This window comes from Peromyscus eremicus, chromosome 10, assembly GCF_949786415.1.
Source record: "Peromyscus eremicus chromosome 10, PerEre_H2_v1, whole genome shotgun sequence".
In the NCBI taxonomy this organism is placed as follows: domain Eukaryota; kingdom Metazoa; phylum Chordata; class Mammalia; order Rodentia; family Cricetidae; genus Peromyscus; species Peromyscus eremicus.
Window position 1 is genome coordinate 12,312,449 of NC_081426.1, and position 18,803 is coordinate 12,331,251.

Genomic DNA, 18,803 nt, shown 5'->3' on the forward strand with positions numbered 1-18,803 from the left:
AAAGCTACTTTTAGGGAAATTAAGTTGAAAGATCAAAATTTAAAAAAAATGAGACACTTCAATTTTGCTTAGCTTCTAATGGGTAATTGTTTGCCCTGGGCCTTTAAAATTTCATTATTACAATATATGTTATGTTCTTTATTATATTCAAAACACAGCTCAGCCTCAAACATTGAGCATTGCATTTTAAGAGTTTGTATACACATGCATATACAGCATGCTGTAAAGGAGAGAAATTCTCCTGAAGTTTTGTATGCAGCCTTGGGGAGGTGAGGCTTTGAAGGCTAAGCCCATTAGAAATAATAGTTAAGACCTCTTCTCTAGTGCAATGTATAGCTTTGGCTAATATTTATATTTTAAAAGACCTCTATTTCTTTCCATTCTGCAGAGCCTGTTGAAGTTTGGGGGAAGGCAAAGTGTAGGCTAATAACTCATTTCCCAGTTAATTTTATTAAGAATTTATAGCACTGTTTAGAAAGTTTTAAGACAACCATAAATTTTATTAGGAATATTTTATTAAGCCCTCTATTTAATTAATAAAAGACCTCTATAAGTTCTGAAAATGTCAGAGCTGGTAATTATGTTAACCAGTGTAGTTTTCCCCTCTCTAGAGACCAAAGCATTTTAATGATTTGAAATAGAGAATAAGGCAAGCAGCCGACTCCCAACATTTCTTTTCCCTGGACTTTTGTTAGGCAGTCAGAAGATAGTGAGTCAGGCATTTTCCCTGTGATGGTCAGAGGGCCGAAGCTGACCTCTCATTGACTTCTGAACTGGACCCAGACAGTCTTTGTTTTCTGAAGCAAAATGTGGTAAACAATTCTTCCAGCCCTTGTGGCCTGGATTGCTTTGGGACACTTGATTAACGTCCCTTCCTGATCCCCCCTTATCCCCCTTTCCTATCACCTAACCTGGTTTCTCCCTTTAATAGCCGTCTAAATAGTTTATTTCAGTTTTCTCACAGTCATCCATTAGCTTTAAACTCTTGGTACTGTTCTCGTATTGCATCCAGGCTCTTATCTCTAGCATTCCTCTATTACCTCCACTAGATTTCAAATCCATTTTCTTTAAACTACCCCCATTTCTGTTTTTTTTAATGCAAATGCTAATGTAGGGGTGCTGTTTGGAGGGCAGAGGACTGATAGTGTTTTTCTTGAAGTACAAATCCCAAGCTCACACACTCCAGGAGAACCTCAAGAGAACCACAACATTTTAACAGGCATCTTAAAGTGAGGTGCCAGATGATAAAGCCTTATCATTTTGTGAACACAGCTGCCAAACTCCATTGATTACCAGGGCTTTATTTGTGTTGGGCTGGCAAATACACACACATTTTACCTTCAGAGGTGCCTCTTTAATTTTGAAGAGTTTGGGATCTGACTCATCGGTGTGAACTTTTGAAACAAAAGCCCAGTTCAGGATATGAACTCTGCAGAGCTCCTCACAGAACAGAAAGTTGGAGGAAATTCTCTGAGACTACCAACAGCCCAGACGAACACTGCCTGCTTTAGAGGCCTCCCCGTGGGGTAGATGATAAACAATGGAGCCAGGGGCTCAGCACGCCCCTTTCTTAGTCCCTGCACTTTAACTTTGGGAAGACACTGGGAGCCATGAAGGGAAAATAGAAAATAAAAGGTCTGCATCTTCGAAAGTAGGGCCAACAGCTAGAGCTGAACACGAGGGTTTTGCCAAAATCAAAATGCTATTGTCTTTAAAAAGGAAACATTGGAAATAAGCTTAGGGTAGGTACATTCCAGAACAGCACACATCTCACAATAATTTATGTAACTTTCTGAGATATCTCGAATTGCCTCCTCACCTCTCCTTTTAATAGATGATTAATTGCTGCCTTGCTAGATTTTTTTATGGCTACTATATTGCAACTCTATACGTATGCAATTTCTCCCAGCAAGCCCAACTGTAATAACTGTTTGCTAATTGTAAAATCCTTATCCAGAATGAGGTTTGGGCAAACAATTCATACTACTGTAATTACACTGTAAAAGTGTTTTAGTCGCTCAACTGTTCAGAAGTAGTCTATGGAGGCCTAGAAGTAGTACTAGGTCAGCTGCACATTCATAAATGGAAAGTTTTCAAAACTAACAGGGCTTTATTTTAAGCTCACGAGTTCAAACTATCCTAGTCTTTAAAGGAAAACCTGTGGGTAGGTAATTAAAGTATATTTTAAGGTAACCTGACACATCCCTGGTAAAACCCCACAGCCTTGCCCTTACTTTGAAGATTGTGCTTCCTTGAAAAGTTTCTTACCTGAACGTTCCTTTGCCACTTGGACTGCTAAGCAAAAGAACTGACTGAAAAGCAAGAACCCCAAATAAATCCTATTCTCAAAAAATCTGTAGTTTATTAAAACTGACCTTGTCCAAACTTGAAAACCTTCATGCAGAGTTAGGGAAACTCTAAGCCCATTACTTAAGTCGGCCTGAGACTCCCTTGGGCTCTTACAGACTAAGTCATCTTACGTGTATTTTACAGTAAATTTCTCCTAGCTAAATTATATTTAGACGATTGCCCTGGCGATTCGTTTAAGAATTATAACTCAGACGTGCTCAAGGTGGAGTCTGGTTTAAAGGTCCATCTCAATTCCCCTTGACCCCCCTGGGAGTTGTGCTGGTGCCCCGCAGGCCTCCTGGAGTGATGACACTCTCACCCGGCAGGACCTAGCAGCGGTGGACCGCCACTCAGGTGCCAGCGGCATTGGTCTGGAGTTGGGGAAGAGCTCTCAGGCTGTCTGCCCAGCTCAGTCGGTTCTATAGTTCTCTCAGAAAAGTGTGCTGCGTGGCCCAGCCAGCTCAGATCCCCCAAACTTCAGAAAAATCTATTTCCCGAGACCGGGAGGCAATTCACTTGGCTCTTCCATGCCTGGTTTGGACGCACAAGCCTACATTAACCTTCCAGATGATACATCGGGGCATTTGTGCAAGAAAACAGTGCACAAGAATATAACGAGAAAAGGAAAAGATCTTCAAACTTGAGTGTCGAAACAAAAAAATAAGAGGGACAGAAAGAAGACACAGAGGCACACGATAAGGGATCGTGGGGGCCTTTTATTGTTTTAAACAGTCAGATCTCTTTCAAGGCAAAGCCCATTGAAGGTTTGGGGTGAACATATGTCAGCCCTTCAGGTGTTCGTTGTTGGGGGCGGGATGCTGTGCTGGAGGCCCGCAAGCCTGGTCTGCCAGGCTTAACCGACACGCACGGCTGCTGGAGTGAACCAGCCCGGCGTTGACTTGTGCAGAGTGCTAAAAGAACTGTGGCCGTTGCCTAGGAGGCTCCAGCGCTCGATGGAACCTGATTCCAGCTCGAGGTTCTAGTGACCACCCTGTGTCTCCCGTTCCATAGAAGCCCACTCAATAGAAACTTGAGTCCTGCCTGGAGACTGGAAACAAGTCTTTGACTTGGAGCCTAGGAGTTGGCTCCAGTACGTTTCAGAGATGCTAACCTTTTCCAAACAATCTCCGCGTGAAGGGAGCCCCCTAATCTTTCTCAGAACTCTCCGCATAACCGCCCCCCCCCCCCCGCCCCTGGAGTGAGGGTTCGGTCCGCAGCTGGCGATGGGATGGGGGTGGGGGCGGTGGGTGCGCGGGCCGGCTGCTTTGAGCGAGTGAGCCTTTTGGCCACCTTCAGGGCGGGAATCCGGAATGGCAGTTTGCATTCCCAGCAGATCGAAGCTCCCTGCTGATCGATTATTTGATAATTGATTTTCCCCGCAGCCAATGCGCGGCCGCTTGGGCGGGGACGCCTTCCGATTGGCGGAGCCCTCTCCACGGCTGCCTACCGAGATTTGGGTGAGCTCATTTTCCAGTCGACCGCAGGGGGAGATTTCTGCGAGGTTTCAGCTGGGGAGGGGGGGGGGATCCTCTCCGAGCCCAGCGAGCTGAGAGCCCTGCCTGGGATGTGAGGTTTCCAGCTGCTATCTAAGCCGATGAGAGCCGGGCGCAGAACTATAAAGAGTAAAATAACCCCACTAAATAGAATAACTGAGGACAAGCGCGGAGTGAGAATAAAAAGACTTAAAAAAAAAAAAAAAAAACCAAACCAATTTTTAAGTCCGGGGTGTGGTATTTCAAGGGAGAAAGTTAAAAACCAGTGGCTGGTTGGAGACTTCAAGTTGTGGGCAGGGTCAGCTTTTGTCTGAAATCTCAGCTTCCGAAGTGGATTTCTTTTTCTCTGGAACTGGGAGTTTTCGCGGGGCTGGGTCGGAGATTGAAAAGCAGAGGGATGGAGGTCTGGGAGGCCGGCGCCGGGCGTCGCCGCTGAAGGAGCTGGGGTGCGCAGCCTCTCCAGGCCAAGGCAAGGCCGAGGCTGGAACCCCGTCGGCGTCGCCCAGACAAAGGCATCCCCGGCCGCAGCTCAGCCGAGCTCTGCAGCCGCGCCGCGCCCTGGGCACGCAGCTGCCTCGGCGACAGCGCGACCGAGAAAGAGCCCCCCGGTCCCGCGGCTCCCAGGCCCCGGCGGTCCGCGGGGTCTGGCTGCTCCTGCCTGGGTTGAGTTTCGCTCTCCGGCGGTCATAAATAGCTCGGTGTTTGTAAACAAGCGCTGGGGGCACAGTCCCCGCGCTCGCCTCATTGTTCCCTCCCTTCCTCCCTCACTTCGCGCTGGGGCTGAGGGCTGCCAGGCAGAGGAGGTGGGGGCGTCCGGACTCAGAGTGACAAAATGCAAGCATTTCCTTTCCTCCGGCCGCGCGTCCACTTCTGACAGCCGGGGGAAAAAAAAATCTCAAAACAAAAAACTCTAAGCTGGGTCTGCAGAACGCCCAGCCGACCGCCACCCCACGTTCTCGGGACTCCTAAGCTGAACCTTTCCCAGCGCCTCTTCTTGCTCTGGCTTTGACTTTTCTCCTTGGGGAGTCTAGCAGAGAATCCAGTACTTTTGGCATCACCCTCCCCCGACCCCGGAAAATACTGGCAGACCCCAATAATTTCGAGGAAAGTCTTGAAGTCTTTCATGAGCGGAGCTCTGAGAGAAATAACTCCGGCATTTGCCTGCCCTGCGTTTATTCCCAATTTATTTCAAGAGTCCAGTTTGGGAAGAGAGGCTGGAAGGCGAAAGAGTGAAAAGAACACGGGACGTAAAGCCGGCGGTCCGGAGCTGCAGCCTGCATCTGTGTGCATGTGCCCTGGGTGTGTGGTGTTAGTGCCTGGGCGTGCGAATTCATGGAGCGCCTTTCTGCCTCTCCAGTGCGGCCAGAGCTCGCTTCGCGCACCCACCCCTGCCGAGGAGCCTACTTGCTGCAGCCCAATGCATTGTGTAAGACGCGACCTGTTATGGCCACCACTACTTCCGGGTTCTAGCATTCTGGTCGGAATCCACCTCTCCGCCTGTGCAACACACACTTTACACACGCACGGCGACTGCAAGCGGGCAGCATCGATCGTGGCTCCTTTAAGACAAACTCAGACAGACATTTTTTTAACCCTCCTCTCTAATCTCCCTCCAGTGCTGCAGTTGCAAAGAGGGAGAGAGAAAGAGAAAGAGAGCGAGAGAAGAGAGAAACTGATTAGGAATTAGGACTGATTCAAGGGAAGCGGGCGCTAGGGCTTTGTGCATTTGAATATTAACATTTGAGGTGTTCTGACCAGAAGAAGACAGAGCGGATGATCATTCATTCACCACGTTGACAACCTCGCCTGTGATTGACAGCTGGAGTGGCAGAAAGCCATGAGATTTGGTAGTTGGGTCTGAGGGGCGCTCTTTTTTTTTTTTTAAACTGATTTTTTTTGGGGGGGGGGGAGAGAAGATCTGCTTTTTTTTTTTTTTTTCCTCCCGCTGCTGTCTTGGAACCGGAGCGCTTTTATGCTCAGCGACGCGGGCGCCTTGCTTCAGGTCCGGTAGACCGAAGATCTGGGACCAGTAACTCACATTGCTGGAGACGCAAAGGGATTTTATTTCTTTCTTTTCTTTTTTTCCGTGCTTCATTTTTTTTTTCCGAGGGAGTCTGCATATTTGTTTCTTTTCACACTGGCCTTAAAGAGGATATATTAGAAGTTGAGTAGGAAGGGAAGCCAGAGAGGCCGATGGCGCAAAGGGTACGTATTAAAAACAATTGTGGAACTCAAATGTGAGATTAAATTGAAACGTGGCTGAAAGACACTGCTGCTAAGTTTCCTCTTTTCTTTCTCTCTTTTTGAATGAGGCTCCTAAAGCCGCGGCCTAAATCGACAGGTTGACTTAATGCATTTGTAGCTTTATGCATGTTAATTCTATGACTGCTAATTCAAGTGATCAAGTTGTATAGATTCCTAACCAACAGCTATATAAATAAAAATACAAGCTCAAGGAGTCACCTGTTTTAAAATAAAAGAAGAAAGAGAAGGGGGAAAAGGCTACATACCCAATGCTGTAATTTGAGCATTTAGAGACCAAAAGTTTAAAGCTATGTTTAATTAAAATAAACAGCTGGGAACTTCTGCTACATTATCGATTATGCCCATCTTTAATATCAGTAGAAGTAAGTAGTATTTTTAGATAGGTAACTGTCGTAGTACAGTGAATTTTTTGTTGGAAAATCATTCATGTTTTAAAAGTAATTTTAATTTGCATGGATTTTTATGCAAGGTAATAAATTTGCAGATTTTTTCTTAGATAAACCCTGTACTAATTGGATATTAAACACACAGCTACTCACTTTTAAAATGCAATACTAATTTGCCCAATATTCCTATTTGAATGGAAATGCCTTGAAAGTAAACTGAGACAATGACGACCCAGCTGAGGTGGCTTCCTAAAAGAAAGGGGTCTACAGAAAGGCTTCCTTGCATAATTTGTGTCCTGGCCCTCAAAGCCCTTTTTGGAAAAGAAAGTTACTAGCTGACACATTTTTCTTTATTCTCTTGGTTCAGGCAAATGTCAGCCTTCTTCCAAACTCTCTTCACACCTCTGGCTTTAAGAGGATGAAAGTGGCAATTCCTCTTTCTTTGAAAGTCGTTTCACTCTCTCTCACCCTTTCTAAATCTTAGAAAAAGAACTTGCCTAGAGTAAAACAATTAGAAAAATTCAAATAGCTGAATTTATCACAGACAGTAATGACAATCAATTTGAAAGCAGCCCCCCTCTCCCCCCCCAGGTGGGCTTGGATGTGTATTTGCTTTTGAATTTGCTTAAAAGCTAATGAGTAACAATTGCTTCCCTTGACTTCTACTCTAGGGAGAAAGTTTGTGAGGGTAAAAAAAATAAAATAGAGCCTTAGTTGCCTCCCGTATAGCTTTTCTTTAAACTTGGAGGGAACATTGCCCAGCTCCATGCTCAGCTGCAAAGTGCAGCACAGACTGCCTTATGCACACTTCAGTGTACATATATAAGGGGCCAGTTCGTTTTGTATAATTTAGCAGAGTTTGTTTTGGAAAGCAAAGCATACATAGTGTCTTGCAGGACTGCCCAATCCCATGCTGGCAGGGAAATAAAATGAGAAGCCTTTCTGAATTCACGTGCTTGGCACAACTATTCCCATCATAACTTAAAAAAAAAAAAAAATCCCCCTGAAGTGTAGGGGTATGTGAAGCTAGGCGGGTCTGCTACACTGTCCCGGCACGTTTTATTGTTGTGATTTTCGGTTTCCTCCTCCAGAAACATGCGTGTTTTACCTTCCGCCTCCGGGAGAATGCCTCTCTGCCGTTCCTTCTTCCTTCCTCCCTGCCTTGCCAAAAGATTTTGGATTTCTGAATTAGTCTATATGGACACAAGTTAGGACAGGAACCTTCATGTCAGATGACTCCCGCTGAGAATTGTAGAATTTTTACTGTTAAAATAAATTTTTACAATAGAGAGCTAAACTTTAGAGATGTGAGGCCATGGAATTCGGGTTGAAGGATCCAGCTGGACTGACCTTTTATAAGCTCGGTGCCCTACAGTTCCCGTTTACCCGCATGGCCTCTGACCCTTTTTTTCTCTTCTGTTTGTCATGCAGTACGACGACCTACCCCATTATGGGGGCATGGATGGAGTAGGCATCCCTTCCACGATGTATGGGGACCCGCATGCGGCCAGGTCCATGCAGCCGGTCCACCACCTGAACCACGGGCCTCCTCTGCATTCGCATCAGTACCCGCACACAGCTCATACCAACGCCATGGCCCCCAGCATGGGCTCCTCAGTCAATGACGCTTTAAAGAGAGATAAAGATGCCATTTATGGGTAGGTATCGTGGGCAGGAGTTAAGTAGTTGAGACGCCGTGCTGCCTCCATTTCCTCGAGCTCTTGCAAACCGGAAAGTCAGAGCTCTCGATTAGAAGTGCAAAACTGGCGACTTTTCATTCACATTGCATGGAAATTGGGGGGAAGCCTCCTCCCCGTTTCCATTAGCACTCGGTGCAGGCTCAGCGCCCGGCTTGGCCGCCACGTTGGCCGCCAAGGAGTCCCAGTGCTGGAGTGTGGCTGCCTAAAGATTCGGCATCCCCTCTCAGACTCCGAAGATCTGAGACCTTGCTCGCTAGAGTTAGCTGGAGAGCGTTGGGGCTTTCAAAGTGTAGGCGCCTTTGTGTTGGAAAGAAACTTTTAGTTTAAGGAAAATCTTTTAAGCCATTGATTGTTCTGACTCGCAGAGTTTACTCAGCCACCGTATGCTGGTTCTGCTGGTGCACAATGAAGTCAGGAGGACGGCTGCAGGTCAGACAAGGGGGGACATGTCTTGCTTTAAGGAGTTTGTTCAACTGAAGTCAAGGACTCTGAATTGACACAGACGTTTAGAAACTTCTAGACGTTTTGGCACTTTGTGTTCAGAGGAGAAACCTTCAGGATTTAGCCAGAAGTGCTTGGGGGATGCTCTTCTTCGGGAGACTTTCTGGCCAGGGTTTGCTGTGTTCCGTCGTCGGCCATTCGATTAGACCCTGCGTTAGAAACCCTTTGGAAAGTTACTTGTACTTTACTGTGTGCTGATGTTTTGGGGACACTCTCCCCACTTTTATTTTTAAACTTTGTAATAACTTTTATCTCACTTTCCTCTTTTTAAAAAAATATTTAATATTGACCCTCGGCTAGGGAGGGAATCTTTTTGCCTGGTTTCTGGTCCCTCGTGCGGTGGGCTTGCTTAAATCCCAGCCTCCTCTCTGCAAATGGTTTAGGCTCCAGGACAGAACATTTGAGGAAGCTTTGAAAAAGGACCCCAAACTGTTAAATTCCCAGCTGGGCTGTGAGAGCTAATAAAAGGCTCCTTGAGCATTAAAAGTCTTTTTTTTTTTTTTTAATGGGCTGAGGCGAGTGACATCTAGGCCTTTTAGATGTTAGTCTCTTTACCGCTCTCCACTCTAGACGAAATGGAAGGGTTGACTGTAAAAGCATTTGAAGGAACTTTCTTTGTGGGACTATGGGGAGCGTCTGCGAAGGGAGGGCAGTGTTGGGGAGCCCTGGAGGACCCCTTGCTTCTCGGGGGGGGGGGGCTGTGTGGTCAGGGTCTGTAGGTGCTGTCCTGTGACAGTCGGTCCTGCAGCCACAGAGGCCCTTCCTCAAGTTTGCTGCGCGCCTGCCACCGAGATCCCCTGAGCTTAGGGATCTGTGCCGTGCCTCCCAGGAAGGCAGAGGCTGGCCCTCTCCCACCCCTCGGCCTGCTCGCCTTCCCGGGGCACCCGGTCCTGCTTGTGCGGCGGAGGGACGAGGGTTTGTCGCGGTGCGAAACTTAATTCAAAATGGCTGCTGGAACCGCTTGGGTTTTATTCGTAGCAAATGTTGCCAATTTCTCCGGCCAGATATGCTGAACTGATCCACAGACACGGTCCGGGGCTCAGGGCCTCCGACTTCAGAGCCCTAGGAGCAAGGGGGAGGTGAGCCGTCACCTGGGCGGGGGTGAGCAAAAGGGCAAAAGCGGATGATCAGATCACCCAAGGGTCTCTCTGCCTCGAGATACTCGGGTTGTTTCTCTTGGGCGCCTTTTTTTTGGTGACTCCGGACTAATCATTGTGTTGTTTGTGACTGTTGTATTTTCTTGCAGACACCCCCTCTTCCCTCTCTTAGCACTGATTTTTGAGAAATGTGAATTAGCTACTTGTACCCCCCGCGAGCCGGGGGTGGCGGGCGGGGACGTCTGCTCGTCAGAGTCATTCAATGAAGATATAGCCGTGTTCGCCAAACAGGTCAGCAAAATAAATGTTAAAAAAAAAAAAAAAAGTAAAAAGAAACAAAAAAGAATCCTGCTCCCCAGCCCCGTCCCCCGCACGCACACATGCGCACACATACAAACACAAAGAGAGACGGAGAGATAGATATATAATTTCTCAAAAGTAGCCAGAAAATAGTCTCCCTTCAGCCACGCGTGTTACTGCCTCCCAGAGATTTTCGTCCAGTGAGTGTGTTTGCAGATCATCACCCATCTTCACACTCACTCACCGTCCACAAGCTCACTAGGAAATGAAGTCACGAACACCACGCTATGTGGCTGCTTTGGAGTGGCGGGCGAGCAGCGTTCTGCATAAGCGGAGCTCTAGCTGAAGTCAGGGGCGCTCTGGGCTGATCTCAGGCCTACTGGGTTCACACTGAAGTGTTTTCCGTGAGGGACGAACTTGAGTCACGAGTCCCTCTTGGAGGTTATATCCTACCCCTAACAGTGTAAATGGGGCAAGAAAGTAGGGAGGCGACCAAATTTCATTTCATTTTTTTTTCTTTCCCTTCTTCTTCTCGCTTGTATTTAGATTCGCGCAGAAAAACCTCTATTCTCTTCTAATCCAGAACTGGATAACTTGGTAAGAGCTGACCCCTCAGTCCCCTCCCTTATCTGTGCACACGACCTCCAGCCCCCAGCCCTGAGCTTTCCGGACAGATCTATCCATAGCTGCAAGTTGACTGCAAACGTTTTTTCTGTCAGTGGAGGACAAGTGTTTGGGGCCTGGATCCTGGGGTATAAACTCATCTGAGATGGCTCAGGAGCAGCAGCTAGGGAACGCCGGCTTTTGTTGTTTATGATGGCCAGGCCGCACCGCCCTAATCAGCCTGGGGATTTATCTCCCCGCCTGTCAGCGTGTATGCTTAAACCTTGCGGGACTTCCAGCCTTATGAGTCTCCTTCATCAGGGCCACGGTGAGGGCAGAGGCCCCCGCCCCCAAACAACCAATTGGCATCAAAGGTGCATGGACAGAAGGCAGGAAAATTTTTGCAAAGTGCAAAGCCACTGTTTGGGGAAAACTTTCCTGTAACTTCTTCATAGGAAAAGAGTAGCTTAGACAGAGGTCCTTTGAATTGGGTTGGGGGCAGTAAGATTCGGGAGGGGGGAAGCCATGGAGAAGGAGAGTGTTTATGATCCCCACTTAGATGTTTTGTTGTTGGTTTAGCTATTTTTTTTCTCCTTAAGAAATATAAACCTCTAGATGGTACCCAGTCGCTGCTATTAAGTTTTAGTGTTATTGCCATAAATCAAAATAACTCTATTTATGGGGGGAAGGGGTGAGCTTGAGATGCTAGAGCTGTGACAGCCAATTTTCTGCAAACCGGGAATGGAGTATTCATTCTTTTTGTATCTTTGCAGATGATTCAAGCCATACAAGTATTAAGGTTTCATCTGTTGGAATTAGAGAAGGTAAATTCTTTCTTCTCCCTTCCCTACGCTTCCCTCCACTTCCCTTTCATCCCAAGCGCGCTGAAGGGAGGGTTCAGAAGGACTGGCGTTCAGGCTTCCAAGATATTTGCATAAATGTCTTTTTTTCTGGTAATTAGTGTCAAGGCCAATCTTAGCGTCCATTTCTCTTTGCAGTTTAATTACAATTTCAGCCACTAAAACCGGGATCACAGACACTCTAGCCTCCTGTACCTTGCTGGCTTTGTGTATCCGCTGCACTGCTAGGCACCCCAGAGCATGCTTAGAATGCCGGAGTGAATTTGTTTTACAAGTTAATGCCTCTGTGTGTGCGGGTTTTTTTCTCTTACTTCTCTTCTTTGCTCTGTGTGTGTGTGTGTGTGTGTGTGTGTGTGTGTGTGTGTGTTCTGTTTTAGTGAGTTTCTTGAAGACAGTTTGAGATCAGTGGTAGGTCAAACTCGGAAGGGGCTGGGAGAAGGACAAGTGGCCAGAGTCCTGGGGAGGAGGGCAAGGCAGAGCTTGCTCAGACACAAAGCAGGTTTGAGAGTTGTGTCAAGTTCTTGAATCCTTGATCCAGCACACACCTCACCTTCACACTCCAGAGAGGGTGTGGGGTACCATGATTTTGCTAGCTGTTCTATAAATCTCAGCAATAAAAACTTAATGCATTGTAATTCAAACTAACTTTAAATTGCAAGCACTCCGGGGTTTCTTGTGAGTTCTGCATGTAAGGGATGCCTGGGGCCTGTAAGAGTCGGCTTTATTTAGACTTAAATATTTTGAGTAATTCTTTTTTTAAAAAAATCAATTAGATAAGTTTTTGTGGCTGTTATATATATATATATATATATATATATATATATATATATATATATATATATATTGGACAAAGGCAACTTGGTTTGGGTTGTCAGGCATGTATCTTATCTCATCACAATACAGATGTGTGTGTGTGTGTGTGTGTGTGTGTGTGTGTGTGTGTGTGTGTGTGTATCACACAGTTTCCTTAGAAACTTTGGGGAAAGCTTTACGGTAAACTAACTGGATGAAATTAAATAGTTTACCTTAAGTGTCACCCATGCAGGTCACCTCTGTAATGGCCACAGCCCCAGGAGCAGATGAATTTAACATGGGTGTTGAATATGTTGTAGCCTGTGAATCATCTTGTCACTGTCAATTTTCTGGGATATCTCTATTTTGCAAGAAAAGAAAGTTATTCCTAATTCTGAATGCGTCTGGGGGTCTCTAGAGGACAATTGCCCTGTGTTTCCCCCATTTGGAAGTTTGGCTCTCACAAGGGGGGTGGACTGCACTTGTCAATGTCATTTATGCACTCCTGATTATATTTCCATTTTTTTTATTTCTGTCATAATGTAGGTACACGAATTATGTGACAATTTCTGCCACCGGTATATTAGCTGTTTGAAAGGGAAAATGCCTATCGATTTGGTGATAGATGACAGAGAAGGAGGATCAAAATCAGACAGTGAAGATGTGACAAGATCAGCAAATCTAACTGACCAGGTATGAGACTTTCAATTTCAACATCCCTGAGAAAAAAATCTGTATGCATATTGCTTGCTGGGTCACTACCACCTCCTTTATTATTTGCATATGATTAAGTCCCTTTTAGATACATTTCCATCAAAATGAAAATTTTTGAATAATGTGGCTATTATTGCTTCATTAAGGCTGGCTCTGGGGTTCGACCTGGAGAGATGAGCTTGTAAAAGCTTCGCCTGCAAACTTGACCTGTTTCTTGTCGCTTTTAATTTTTGTCTTTATTTTATTTACCCTCCATAATAATGGGAATGTTAACTGCCAGTGGCCACCTCTGATGGTGGGGCTTTGTTCGTGGGCATTTCCCCCCTTCTATCTTGAAGAAAAGAAAAGTGTAGGGGCTGTGTATTTCTTATTTTATTAGGAATAAATCCAAGATAGGTGGTCTAGGAAAGACAGCGAGGGTTTGAAATCTAGCAAACGCTGGCTATTTTCTCCCTGTCTACACGCTTCATTAGCCTGTCTTGTCAGTTTTCCCCGGCCGAACGCTTCTAGACCTCACTGAACATTGCTTTGTGTGGTATTCCCTGCAAGCTCACCCATTTTATTGTACTTAATAGAAAAAAATAAAAGCAGGCCGAGGTTAGAAAAACAGATAAATATGGACTTTTCTCCTCCTCCTTCCCACTAGTCCTCTAGATGGTGTGTGCTCTGGGCTTTCTGCGTTGGCAGCTTTTGGCAGGGTGAGCGTCAAGGACGCCCTGGCGACTCCCTGGGTGTGGAGGGCAGGGGCCCATGCTTTTGCTCTCCGCTGCGGCTCTTTGCTTTGCCCCCTCCTCTCCAATCTTTCCTCCAGGCCCCTTTTTCTGATGCAGTGCTAAGTGGGTATGATTTTTATTTGGAGCTGGGGGGGGGGCTTTCTCTCTTGTCACTGGGGCACCACCATTTGCTCCCAGTTTCTCTTTCCTGTTGCTGTGTCTCTGGATTGGTCTAAATGAGTTGGGGAGAAAAAAAAAACAAGCAATGAAAGTGAAAACCTGAGGAGTGAGTGAGATGAAACAGGGTCCTGGACAGCTCTGGAGAGCATGGCTGCAGTCTAGAGAGTTAAGCAGTGGCCTCCTCTGCCTCCAGCCCCATCAGCAAAACCCTAGAGCCCTTTCTTACTTGAGCTTGACGTACGTGTGGCTTCTGGGGGGAAAAAGCAGCCTGCCTTTGTGAAGTCAAAGGCCGGCTACTCCATGGTTTTTCTCTGGAAGTTTTATCATGGTCACTGCCGGCCAATGCTATCTTGTCTCAACTTCATTCTTAGGGGCATCCTAAAGTATGCCCCCAATATCCTTGAATAATCCTGGGCAATGCCACAGCTTGTGCTGAATTTCTTCTTTGCCCACGAGTGATATGGCAACGTAGAACTCTAGAAGTGCCAGCAGGAGAGGTCCTCACTACTGTTTGGAGAGTTGGAAACTGGTCGGTGTAAAGGGATGCACAGACCCCCCGCCGTGAGTGCAGCGGAAGGTGGGAACGCTGCAGGCGGCCCCCGCCCTAGTGCCCCAGGCTTCCCAGTCGCCAGTCCCGTTAAATGCAGATTCCACTAGTAGCTGCTGTTGAGTAAAAATTGTAATCCAACAAGCCGAACTAGAAAATGGGATTCGGAAAGCTCCGGAGTGCTGGGTACATAAAGCTATTTGAGCAAATTACAAGAACCGCTTAGGGGCATGAATGAAATCAACACTTTAATTGCCTCCAAAATGAAGATTTATACCCCATTTTCTCAACGAATCATTATTTTATTAAAGTCAAAGATAAAGAACCAAAGTTATGGGGTTTGGGGAGCGTAGAGGATATAGAATTAATAAAACGTCATTGAGTTCTCCCTACGCCTTCGCAAACTTCCCTCACTCAGTTTCACTAGTCTAAGATATGCGTCGGGTAAACACGTACCTTTTATTCTCCCTTCGTACCTACAAAAGGAGAATTGTGCAGGCAGTCCATGCTGCTATGATGTGGGCTTCGTAGGTTTGTCTGGGTTCGTGGCGCTGTTGGCTCGTGGTGAGTGAGCTTGCCCGTGTGACCCCTTGAGCGCACCCAGCTCTGTTGGATTGAGGACAGCAATGAATGTATGTTCTTCATGTTATCCAGTTCCAAAAAGCCAGGAGCTAGTATGCCTGGAAAGGATCTGGGGAGGTGAGGGCAGCGTGCTCGGTTGGGGAACCCGGTGGGCTGGGCTTCCCTTCCCTGGCGAGATGAGGGGTGAAGGTCAAGGCACCAGAGCCATCCCGTGGTGTCCAAGTGTTTGTTCAGAAGACTGGGGGGGGGGTCCCCAGGGGATGTTGAACCCCGCTTGTGGAGCCTCAGAGGGCCAGGCCTTGAAGAGTGCCCCCCCATCCCCCAGTCTACGAAGGCGGCCCAGTTTGTTCGGGACCCGACACTGGATGCCCTCGGGGACTTGACGCTTCAGGAAGGCCTAGTTAGCTCATTAACCGCTCTGCCTCTAGGGTCTGCTGGCACTACGGTTTATTTTATTTTATTTCCCCTACCCCCTCGGAGGGCGCCAGGGTCTAGAATCAACGATTTTGATGCCAGTCGATTTCCTGGAGATCTATTTAAGTCGGTGGACATTCACTTGGTCATGTAATGTTGTAGGCCTTACAACAGTGTTGGGTTTGTTTGTTTGTTTGTTTGTTTGTTTATCAGATTAGAAGCTATAATCCTATTCTTCCCCACTTCCTGGTGAAGATTCTCGGTCTTCTCCACTCTTGGAGGCCATCTGGAGGTCCCCTGGTCATGCCTAGTGGTCGCCAGCCTCCTGGGCGCCCTCTCCCGACCGGCACGCTCTGGCTGGGCGCAGATGCTCGCGACCCCCAGGGGTTGCGGGCAGCGGAATCAGGAGTTGCCCGCCTCGGAGGAGGAGATAAAGGGACGGGCTGAGACCCGGGAGAGGACTGAAAGGGAGGCATGCAGGCAAGGGTTTGGCTGGGAGGCCACCCGCCAGGAAGGACGCGGGGCCGAGGCTAGGCGGAGCTGGGGACTAGGGGTCGTGGGTAGAACCGGGGGCGCCGGGCGGGGCCACCCAGATGCTGGACTTGAGGCCATACTCCCGGAAGGAGTCGTCGCCTTCCTTCCCGGGGATATCTGTTCCTTCTTTATTCCCGAATCGAAGCAGTTTTGACTCCAAGGACTAAGGCAGAGGAGCGGGGTGGCCACGTCTCGGAAGAAAGCAGAGATTAGCCAGGCCTGGGCTATGCCATCAGCAGCAGCGGCCCAGCTTCTCCCTACCGGGAAAGCTGGACGCTGAGAAACGGTGCCTTCGGATTACAGTTTTATTCAACAGCAGCTCTCCGGGGGTCCTCCTCTGAATCTGCATTTAACAGCTCCTGGGCCAGAGCTGGCGGCCAGAGCTGGGCGCCCTGTTGCGTGTTAATCCTGACTGGCCTGAGACGTCCAGGGAGAAGTTCTGTGGCTTGCTGAGAAGAGGCACGAAAGCCTTGCTGGCCCGGCAGGTTAAAAGCCAAGAGCTAGCAGACTCCCTGGAGTGGGGGTAGCCTGGGGGCGAGGGCAATCACGGCAGCCCCGGGCTTGGGCAGCCCAGGCTTCAGGGCGCCTGGCGACCAGGCCTAGAGGATCTAGGGCTGATCTGAGCTAGTGGGAAGGGTTCCCAAGTGGGCCTGGGAACTTTGGTGGCGATTGTCTCATCTATTTCCGAAGTTCAGAATGCCCTTTCTGAAGCGTAGCTTGAGTTAAACATTTTAAAACTGAAGTCAGACTTGACTGAAAGCTCTTCCTCACTCCAAAGTGGCATAGAGAGTCATCCTCCAGGAGATTTCAGCTTTCTGATGGTAGAGGTTCCTGTAAGGGAGACAACCTAATGTCCTTCATGGCTTGAATTGGTTGCTTAGAAAAAAAAAATAGATGACACACAGATGTTTACCAACACTAGGAACGTCTGCAGTGCGTTTTCATTTGCTAAAAAACTGGACACAACCAGCAGTAGGTAGGGAAACGGGTCCTTTATCAGGTAGCTTGTTTCTGAATGTTTACATTTAATACACTTTTCAAGAAATTGTAAATGCTTCGTAGGGTCCTGCTTAAGGACTTACTCCTGAACCTCTTGGTGCATAATACTTGTAAGATATAGGGTCTTAGTATTATCTAGACGTCACTGTGCATTGTTGTTGTGGGTCATGTGATCTACCCTTAATTCACTTTTTGAAATATGTCAAAGGGAAATTATGGCAGGATTCTCTTTAATGATTAAGTAATAAGGTGTTGACTGCTTGTCACTACATGGACTAATTGGGATGCTCATCCTGGAGCCTTTGTTGCTTTGAATTAAAAGTTACTTGTTTAGCAGGTATGTTTTTATTGTTATTTTCTGCTTGGCTTTTATATTTATGTGTGGTTTCTGAGTAGAGATAGATTGATTCTTAATAGGGGTGTTTAAAACATTTAAGAAAAACAGTAAGAGAAAAAGTATAGGGTCTAGTCTATGCAAATAGCTGAGATCAATTATATTGTTAAATGTCAGCCAGGTCTAAATGCTAATAGTACATATTACTCATTTTCCTTTTCCTACCCCCTCTCCAATCCCTCTCTTCCCGCCTCCTCTCCATCTGCTCCTTACCCCCTCCCTCTTACCCTTCCCCCCTCTCAGTAGAAGTCCCCAGCGCAAGTTCCATGGTTAATAGACAGCAATGATACTCATGCTACTTTGTACAAAGCAAAGTCTCAACTGTAACCACTGCTCGGGGTTTAACTAGCTCGGAGGCAATAGGTCACTCCAACAGCAATTCTTCTCCTACCGGAACCGCTCTGTTGCTCACCATTCCCAAGTACACAGAGTAGTTGTGCCTACTGTAACTATTGGGCTAGCTGATCGACTCCTAACAGGAACTGAGAAGATTAGATAGTACAGAGAAAAAGGAGCAAGAAATAAAGGATGGAAATGCGGGTTCTCCTTTCCAAAAAGTGGCCGATAGGCTAAAATTGCCCGACTCTGACAATAAATTTTGAATCACTTTGTTTTCAGACACCCATATATTCATATCTTAAAATGTTTGGCATAGTCCAAAAGATGTAAAACACAGCTGTTGCTGGGCAATGGAAGGAAAAATACTCATGGAAACTTCAGACTCAAAAAATAGACTGTTTGTGGGTCTGTAGCTGAAAAATGGTTATTAAAGCCAGGCAAAGAGGCTGACGTTAGCGTAGGAACTACTGTTGTTCTATAGGCAGCTTAGCCTCCCTTTAAAGCACATTTAGAGAAACTGCAAAGGATGACAACAACTTTTCTTAAGATTCTCACCAGAAATGAAAGTATTTTCAACATGGATTCAGATGAAACATTTTCATATTGGTGACTTATGGTTTCCATTGCCAAAGCAGTAGTTTCTTATGAAAAGTAAACACGTCAAAAATGTGAAATTGTAAAGCGTATGTGTGTGCTTTTGTGTGTGTGTGTGTGTGTGTGTGTGTGTGTGTGTGTGTGTGTGTGTTACTGGGGATTTGAACCCTACCTAGATAAGTACTCTACCACTGAGCTACACCCCAACCCTAAAGGTTTTAATAAATAATCATTTAATCATCAAACACAACCCAAGGATGTATACAGAAACTTCTAAAGGCAAGTGGGCGTGCAGCCAAATTCCTATAGGGCCTAGCAGGGAAAATCAAAAAATGAACATGAAATAAGACTTCCTGTAAGGAGGTCTATAATTCAACATTATTTGACTCCACTGTCAAGGAAATAGTTGAAGGACAGTAAACTGATACGGTTCTCAGTCATTTTTGT

At 46.7% G+C, this 18,803-nt stretch overlaps 1 protein-coding gene across 5 annotated transcripts in view; it reads left to right on the forward strand.

Annotated features, from left to right (window-relative positions):
- Window positions 1–3,328: 3,328 nt before the first annotated feature.
- The window catches only part of Meis1 (Meis homeobox 1), a 139,424-nt gene continuing 123,949 nt past the window's right edge, over window positions 3,329–18,803 (forward strand). For 2 of the 5 annotated variants that reach the window (XM_059275404.1, XM_059275403.1), the window contains exons 1-6: window positions 5,758–6,047; window positions 7,925–8,151; window positions 9,941–10,082; window positions 10,638–10,688; window positions 11,468–11,518; window positions 12,893–13,039. In XM_059275404.1, coding sequence (XP_059131387.1) covers window positions 6,036–6,047; window positions 7,925–8,151; window positions 9,941–10,082; window positions 10,638–10,688; window positions 11,468–11,518; window positions 12,893–13,039 — 630 coding nt within the window. In that variant the 5' untranslated portion in view covers window positions 5,758–6,035. Of the gene's footprint in view, window positions 3,440–3,614; window positions 3,807–5,757; window positions 6,048–7,924; window positions 8,152–9,526; window positions 9,774–9,940; window positions 10,083–10,637; window positions 10,689–11,467; window positions 11,519–12,892; window positions 13,040–18,803 lie in introns of those variants that run through there. The other 3 variants (XM_059275401.1, XM_059275400.1, XM_059275402.1) reach the window with 3 other exon arrangements.